The 8,998-nt window shown below is 49.1% G+C and overlaps 1 protein-coding gene across 3 annotated transcripts in view; it reads left to right on the plus strand.

Annotated features, from left to right (window-relative positions):
• PKNOX1 (PBX/knotted 1 homeobox 1) overlaps positions 1-8,591 on the plus strand; it is a 115,513-nt gene extending 106,922 nt beyond the window's left edge. For all 3 annotated transcript variants that reach the window (XM_073564696.1, XM_073564694.1, XM_073564695.1), the window contains exon 11: positions 7,928-8,591. In XM_073564696.1, coding sequence (XP_073420797.1) covers positions 7,928-8,139 — 212 coding nt within the window. In that variant the 3' untranslated portion in view covers positions 8,140-8,591. The remainder of the gene's footprint in view (positions 1-7,927) is intronic.
• Positions 8,592-8,998: the final 407 nt, after the last annotated feature.

Consider the following 8,998-nt stretch of genomic DNA (forward strand, 5'->3'; position numbering starts at 1 on the left):
AACGGAGTGACCTGACCCTCCCAGGATTCTTTGGCGACGTCTAACAGTCCGCGAGGACGTCGGGCGTACAATAACTCGAAAGGCGAGAACCCCGTGGAAGACTGGGGTACTTCCCTGATGGCAAAAAGCAAATACGGAAGTAAATAGTCCCAGTTCTTCCCATCCTTGTCTATCGCCTTTCTCAGCATCTGCTTCAGAGTTTTATTGAACCGTTCGACCAACCCGTCTGTTTGAGGGTGATACACGGATGTGCGTAACGGTTCGATTTGTAACAACCGGCAGAGCTCCTTCATTACCCTGGACATAAAGGTGGTCCCCTGGTCGGTGAGTATCTGTTTTGGTATACCGACCCGACTAAACACATGCACCAGTTCCTTGGCAATCATCTTGGTGGCCGTGTTATGCAAAGGGATGGCCTCCGGGTAACGAGTGGCATAATCCAAGATGACCAGGATATGTTGGTGTCCACGTGCAGACCGTGGAAGGGGCCCAACTAAATCCATCCCAATCCTCTCAAACGGGACCTCAATAATAGGTAGGGGTACCAAAGGGCTACAGAACCGGGGCTTAGGTGCAGAGGCTTGGCAGTCAGGACAAGACTCACAATATACACGAATATCGTGATGCATGCCTGGCCAAACAAAACAGTGTAATATCCTTTCGGTGGTTTTCTGGACTCCCAGGTGACCTCCCATCACATGTCCGTGGGCCAGGTCCAGCACCTGCCGCCGGAAGGGTTTTGGCACGACTAATAGTTGCACCATGTCTTCCCCCATTTTCTCTATCTGATAGAGTAAATCATTCTCCAGGACCATGTAAGGATATGCCAGCCTAGAGCCAGGTTCTACGGGTACCCCATTTATCACTTTTACATTTGTCCTAGCCTGAGAAAGGGTAGGATCCTTTATTTGCTCGCTTTGGAAGTCATCTTTCTGAACTTCCAAATCCGGCAAATGGGGAGGTGGACGGCTGTCGGCCTCCTCCTCTTCCCTGGTCTCCTCCGTATCACCCGCCATGACTGAAAACGGGAACTGCAGGTCATTTCCAGCAGACTCTTCCCCCGAGTCTTCCGGTGGGGACCTCTTCCAGGGGTTCGGGACCCACACGCGCCCTGGGAGAAGAATCATGTACACTATTACCCGAGGGCATCAACTGATTCTCCCACAATTGCCAGAAGTGGGGAAAATCCCGGCCCAAGATAACATCATGCAATAACGCCGGGACGAGTCCCACTTTATGTTGCACAGACCCATAGGAAGTAGTAATGCATATGACCGTGGTGAGGTACGAACAGTTGTCTCCATGCACACACGTTACAGAAAATTTGTCTGATGGTCCAGTCGGGGCTGACACCAGACTGGCCTTCACCAGAGTCACCACACTTCCCGAGTCTAACAATGCCACCACATTTTTTCCATCAACAGTTAAATCACACAAGTGTTTTTCTACATCCTTTTGACCGGCATTCACACTCACTACACGTGTAACCATAGACATGCGGTTTTTAGAGTCTGTGACGTCGCACTGCATGGGTTCAGTAGTGAGCGGACAGTTCGCAACAATAGAATCATAGAATCGTAGAGTTGGAAGGGACCTCCTGGGCCATCTGGTCCAACCCCCTGCTCAAAGCAGGATTCGCTAAATCATCCCAGTCAGATGTCTGTCCAGCCTCTGTTTGAAGACTTCCATTGAAGGAGAACTCACCACTTCTCGTGGCAGCTTGTTCCACTCATTGATCACTCTAACTGTCAAAAAGTTTTTTCTAATATCTAGTCTGTGTCTCCTCCCATTCAGTTTCATCCCATTGCTTCTAGTCTTTCCTTGTGCAAATGAGAATAAAGTTGATCCTTCTGCAATGTGACAGCCCTTTAGATATTTGTAGACAGCTATTAAGTCTCCTCTCAGTCTTCTCTTTTGCAAACTAAACATTCCCAAATCCTGCAACCTTTCCTCATAAGACAGGGTTTGCAGACCGGTCACCATTCTGGTTGCTCTTTTCTGAACTTGCTCCAGTTTGTTGATGTCTTTTTTAAAATGTGGTGCCCAAAACTGGACACAATATTCCAGATGAGGTCTGACCAAAGAGGAGTAGAGGGAAATAATGACTTCACGTGATCTAGACTGTATGCTTCTGTTAATATATCCTAGAATTGCATTTGCCTTTTTTGCTGCTGCATCACACTGTTGACTCATATTCAGTCTGTGATCTATTAGTATACCAAGTCTTTTTCACATGTGCTGTTGTTTAGCCCTATTCCTCCCATTCTGTATATGCTTTTTTCATTTTTATTGCCCAGATGTAGTACTTTGCATTTTTCCCTGTTAAAAACCATTCTGTTAGTTGCTGCCCACTTCTCCAGTTTATTTATATCTTTTTGAATCCTCTCTCTCTCTTCTCTAGTATTAGCTATCCCTCCTAGCTTTGTGTCATCAGCAAATTTAATCAGTTTACCCTCAATTCCTTCATCTAAATCGTTGATAAAGATGTTGAACAATACAGGGCCCAGGACAGAGCCCTGTGGTACCCCACTTGAGATATTCTTCCAACTGGATGTGCAGCCATTTACGACCACTCTTTGGGTCCGATCACTAAGCCAGTTATGAATCCACCTAACAGTTGCCTTGTCCATTCCATACTTAGTTATTTTTTCAATAAGGATTGTATGAGATACTTTGTCAAATGCTTTGCTGAAGTCAAGATATACTATATCTACAGCATTTCCTTGATCCACCCAATCAGTGATTCCGTCATAGAAGGAAATTAAGTTAGTCTGACATGACTTATTAGTTACAAACCCATGCTGACTCTGTTTAATCACTTCATTCTTATCCAGGAACTGACATACATGTTGTTTAATAATTTGTTCAAAGATCTTTCCTGGTATAGAAGTCAGACTCACCGGCCTATAGTTGCCTGGGTCCACCTTCTTCCCATTTTTGAAGATAGGAACAACATTTGCTCTTCTCCAGTCTTCTGGGACTTCTCCTGTTCTCCAAGAATTTTCAAAGATTATGGAGAGGGGTTCAAAAATTTCTTCTGCTATCTCCTTCAGTACTCTGGGGTGTAATTCATCTGGACCTGGAGACTTGAATTCATTTCGGTTAGCTAAGTGTTTCCTCACTATATTTCTATTTATAGATATCCTGGATTCTTCTATTCCCTTAATAGGACAGTGAAGAACAGTTGATGTTACATTTCCTTTCTGAGAGAAAACAGATGCAAAATAGGAATTTAAAAGTTCGGCCTTCTCAACATCCTGTCTTACCATTTCATCATTTTCATCCTGTAAAAATCCTATAGCATCTTTGACTTTTCTTTTACTTTTGACATATCCCCAAAATCCTTTATTATTGCTTTTGATATCACTTGCAAGGCTCAATTCATTGTCAGCTTTAGATAATCTGATTTGTGCCCTGCAGGTTCTGCAGACTGCATTATATTCTTCCTTAGATATGCCTCCCTCTTTCCATTTTATAAACATTTTTTTCTTCCTTTTTAGCATGTGTCCCATCTCTTGGCAGCGGAAACACCTAACGGGCCCCTTGCTTAGACCATAGTTCGTTACTCTCGGCCTCGCATTGCGGGCAGTCCCGGTTTCCTCCCCCACTGTCTTAGGGATTTTTCCTTCTCCCCTACTCCCTGGAACAGTCTTACCGGTTCCACGTGGAGACTATGAAGAACGAGGTGGAGTAGCGTCGTCTCGGAGTCCTTCCGCCACTGAGTAACGTTCAACCAGATCCACCAGTTGATCTGCCGTCGTAGGATTTCCATGGCTTACCCACTTCCTCAGGGCTGGCGGTAGAGCTCTCAGGTACTTGTCCATGACAACTCGACTCTCTGGATTATCTCTGGCGCTGTCAGCACCTCGGTTGTAGCCACTTCTTCGTCACGTAGATCAGGTCGAACATCTGTGACCGCGGTGGTTTATCCGGCTGATAAGTCCATTGATGCACTCTCTGTGCACGGACAGCGGTCATCACTCCCAGCCGGGCCAAGATCTCGGCTTTCAGTTTGTCAAAGTCCTGCGCGGCTTCAGGTTCTAAGTCATAATAAGCCTTTTGGGCCTCACCGGAAAGAAACGGGGCAATCAGGCCGGCCCATCGTGCCTTCGGCCATTTTTCTCGCACCGCCGTCCATTCAAACGTGGTCAGGTATGCCTCGACGTCATCTTCAGTCGTCATCTTCTGCCAGTACCGACTCACGTGAATCACTCTCGACTCGGCTTCCAGGTAAACCTCAGGTAAGCTGGCCAGGCGCTGCGCCACCTGCTGGAGAAGCGAACGATCGGTAGCTGTCATGTCCACCAACTCCTTCAGCTGGGCCATCATCACCCGATTAGCTTCTTGCTGGACGGCGGTGGACTGTACCAGCGCTTTCACCACGTCCTCCATGCTCATGCTTCCAACGTGATGCCCGCATTCTCCACCACAATGTGATAAAACACTCCGGGATCGCCTTTGCTGGGGTCAAAGATCACGTGCGTTCAGCATGAAACTCAGGCGCAGAGCTGGGATTCGGGTATAACTGACACTGGGTCAGGCTTATTAAAGGTGAAAGCAATGCATAAAGAAAAAAAACATAAAACAAATCCTTGCCTGTCCGGCACTAACTAAACAAGGTACAACCTAACTACCAACTGGCGGGCTTCTCCCGTCCAGCCAAACCACAGTTGCAGTGGGCACTGCTTCCACTCACGTGTGTCTCTCACACAGACAGGCTCTCTGTGTTCCCAGGCTGAGACACACAACCACCTGGCGTCCTTTTATATCCACCTCCCATTATTCATCAGTCACCAGGTGCGATACTGACCAGACTAGGCCACATAGGAAAGGAATCTGGGCGAGATATACCTGCCCTCATCCACTATTCCCACATGATTCTCACACTCTTTATGTGTGATGGATGGTCAGGGGGGCTATGTATCTATCATGGATGCTCAGGGGGTTCTGTATGTGTGATTCATGGTTACTGGGGGGCTCTGTGTAATGGATACTCAGGGGGCTCTCTGTATGAGTGATGAATGATCAGGGGGCTCTGTGTGGTGAATGGTCAAAGGGCTCTGTATGTGTGATGAAGGCTCAAGGTACTGTCACACTTAGCGATGTACCAGCGATCCCGACCAGCGATATGACGCGGTCAGGATCGCTGGTACATCGCTAAGTGGTCTATAGTGAGCTGCCACACAGGCAGATCTCACCAGCGACATCGCAGGGGTCGGGGGTCGCTACTTACCTGTCACACCAGGCGATCCTGTGTCCTCCCGCCCGGCTCCACGCGTCGCTCGTCGTCACAGCAGGAAGCGCCGCAGGAAGCTGACGACGAGAAACGGTCCAGGACGTTCTTGCGCGATCAGCGATAAGCAGCGGGGGAGCCGGTCGTAGGTAAGTATCAGACACAGCGATATCGCTATAACATCACTAGTTATAGCGATATTGCTAGCGATATCTCTTAGTGTGACAGGCCCTTAAGGGGTCTCTGTATGTGTGATGGAGGCTCAGGGGTCTCTGTATCTGTGATAATAATAATAAATGTTATTTCTATAGCGCCGACATATTCCGCAGCACTTTACATTTCAGAGGGGATTTGTACAGACAATAGACATTACAGCATAACAATAATCACATAGATCATAACAGATACCAAGAGGACTGAGGGCCCTGCTCGCAAGCTTACAGTCTATGAGGAAAGAGGTAGACACGAAAGGTGGGTGGTAACAGTTGCCCTGATTGTATGGACCAGCCATAATGTTAAGTGTGTAACAGTACAGACGCAGAGGGCTAATGGATGCTTAAAGCATGTGGGAACATGATGCGGGGAACCTGGTAAAACTTTTGGCAGTGCCACACAGGGATAGATTAGGTTAATGTGTTGAGGCGATAGGTCAGTCTGAATAAATGCGTTTTCAGGGCACGCTTAAAGTTGTGGGGATTGGGGACTAATCGTATTGACCTGGGAAGTGCATTCCAAAGAATTGGCGCAGCACGTGTGATGAGTGGTTATGGGGGTCTCTCTGTGGGATGGATGCTCAGGGGGGCTCTGTATGTGTGATGGATGGTCTGGAGGCTCTGTATGTATGATGGATGGTTAGGGGGGCTCTGTATCTATGATGAATGGTCAGGAGGCTCTGTATGTGTGATGGATGGTTACATGGGGCTCTGTATGTGTGATGGATGCTCAGGGGGCTCTGTATGTATGATGGGTGGACAAGGGGGCTCTGTATGTGTGATGGATGGTTAAATGGGGCTCTGTATGTGTGATGGATGTCAGTGGGGTCTGTATGTATGATGGATGGTCAGGGGGGCTCTGTATCTATGATGGATGGTCAGGGGGCTCTGTATCTATGATGGATGGTCAGGGGGTTCTGTATGTGTGATGGATGGTCTGGAGGCTCTGTATATATGATGGATGGTCAGGGGGGCTCTGTATCCTATGATGGATGGTCTGGAGGCTCTGTATGTATGATGGATGGTCAGGGGGGCTCTGTATCTATGATGGATGGTCAGGAGGCTCTGTATGTGTGATGGATGGTTACATGGGGCTCTGTATGTATGATGGATGGTCAGAGGTGCTCTGTATGATGGATGGTCAGGGGGCTCCATATGTGTGATGGATGGTTACATGGGGCTCTGTATGTGTGATGGATGTCAGGGGGGTCTGTATGTATGATGGATGGTCAGGGGGCTCTGTATCTATGATGGTTGTTCAGAGGGCTCTGTATGTGTGATGGATGGTTACATGGGGCTCTGTATGTGTGATGGATGGTTACATGGGGCTCTGTATGTGTGATGGATGCTCATGGGGCTCTGTATGTGTGATGGATGCTCAGGGGGCTCTGTATGTATGATGGGTGGACAAGGGGGCTCTGTATGTGTGATGGATGCTCAGGGGGCTCTGTATGTATGATGGGTGGACAAGGGGGCTCTGTATGTGTGATTGGATGGTTACATGGGGCTCTGTATGTGTGATGGATGCTCAGGGGGCTCTGTATGTATGATGGGTGGACAAGGGGGCTCTGTATGTGTGATGGATGGTTAAATGGGGCTCTATATGTGTGATGGATGTCAGGGGGGTCTGTATCTATGATGGATGGTCAGGGGGGCTCTGTATGTGTGATGGATGGTTACATGGGGCTCTGTATGTGTGATGGATGTCAGGGGGGGCCCTGTATGAGTGATGGATGTCAGGGGGCCCTGTATGTGTGATGGATGCTCAGGGGGGCCCTGTATGTATGATGGATGGTTACATGGGGCTCTGTATGTGTGATGGATGCTCAGGGGGATCTGTATGTATGATGGGTGGACAAGGGGGCTCTGTATGTGTGATGGATGCTCAGGGGGCTCTGTATGGATGATGGGTGGACAAGGGGGCTCTGTATGTGTGATGGATGGTTACATGGGGCTCTGTATGTGTGATGGATGCTCAGGGGGCTCTGTATGTATGATGGGTGGACAAGGGGGCTCTGTATGTGTGATGGATGGTTAAATGGGGCTCTATATGTGTGATGGATGTCAGGGGGGTCTGTATCTATGATGGATGGTCAGGGGGGCTCTGTATGTGTGATGGATGGTTACATGGGGCTCTGTATGTGTGATGGATGTCAGGGGGGGCCCTGTATGAGTGATGGATGTCAGGGGGCCCTGTATGTGTGATGGATGCTCAGGGGAGCCCTGTATGTGTGATGGATGGTCAAGGGGCTCTGTATGTGTGATGGATGCTCAGGGGGCTCTGTATGTATGATGGGTGGACAGGGGGGCCCTGTATGTGTGATGGATGCTCAGGGGGGCCCCTGTATGTGATGGATGGTCAGGGGGCTCTGTATGTGTGATGTATGCTCAGGGGGCTCTGTATGTATGATGGGTGGACAGGGGGGCTCTGTATGTGTGTTGGACACTAACCTTTGTAATGTTTGGCCTTGTGCTCCCCCAGGTGACGTTGTGACCCTCTCAGCTACAGGTGGTCTCGGAGCAGACAGTCTGCAGTCGCTGTCATCGGACGGGGCCACGTTGGCTGTACAGCAGGTGATGCTGGGAGGACAGAGTGATGACGACTCTCTGGACACAGACCAGGAGGATGCAGAGACAGGACTGAGTGCAGGGGAGCTGCGGGGTCTGGTCCTGAGCGGTGGAGGACTCCAGTGAGAAGGACACGTTGGTCGCACATGTTGGATTGTCCTTGTGATGACCGTGACGCTGCACAGGACAGTTGTGACCCAAACTATTTTATCTTCACTTGCGACAAATATTTGCACCTTAAAAAAAAGAAAACCTGTCGCTTCCAAGGATTACACTGCCTAACGCCCCTTCCCCTGTGCCAAACGTCCCTGCGAATAGCGGGACGCGGAGCAGCCGTACTTCTCGCCCGCTGACGGTGGAGCCTCTGAGGGCCGTGCACACATCGCCTTTAACACTCCTGGCGTCGGCATTTCTACACCCCCATCTGTCAGATTCCTGGAGACAAACTGTGGTGCCCACCCCGACGCGGAGCGCGGCCTCAGCAACGTTCTGACAGCAAATTCACAACATGTTCATTTTACTCCCCATATAGAACTGTATTTTTGTAGAGTTGTGAAAGAATAAACCTTGGAAAAGTTTGGGCTGACTCAGTCTTCTGTGGTGAGGAGTTTGTCCTCCGGTGCAGTGATGGATGATGGGAGTTATGGTACTCGGAATGGTAGTAATCATCCTCTGTACATTATCAGTGGACGCTGATCTTGTATCGTCGGAGGAGTGTAATGTGCGTGACAAGTGCAGAGCCGCCAGGGCCGGAGACCCAGGACATCTCTGCCGCTGACATGACGTGCAGCTGTGCCCAGATCCGGCTCCGGTGACCGGACCAACCGTGACCACAAGAAGTCATCTCCGGCCAATTAATTTCCCCTGACAACCAACAAACATTTGTAATAAGCACTGGATGCGCCATCAGCCCAAAAAGCCAGTAATGGCCGATGTTGTCTGTGATGCCTTTGGGGCCATGAAGAGCGATCGTTAGTTATTTTAA

The sequence above is a fragment of the Dendrobates tinctorius genome, unplaced genomic scaffold, assembly GCF_039654945.1.
Source record: "Dendrobates tinctorius isolate UK_male_01 unplaced genomic scaffold, ASM3965494v1 ptg000475l, whole genome shotgun sequence".
Lineage (NCBI taxonomy): Eukaryota > Metazoa > Chordata > Amphibia > Anura > Dendrobatidae > Dendrobates > Dendrobates tinctorius.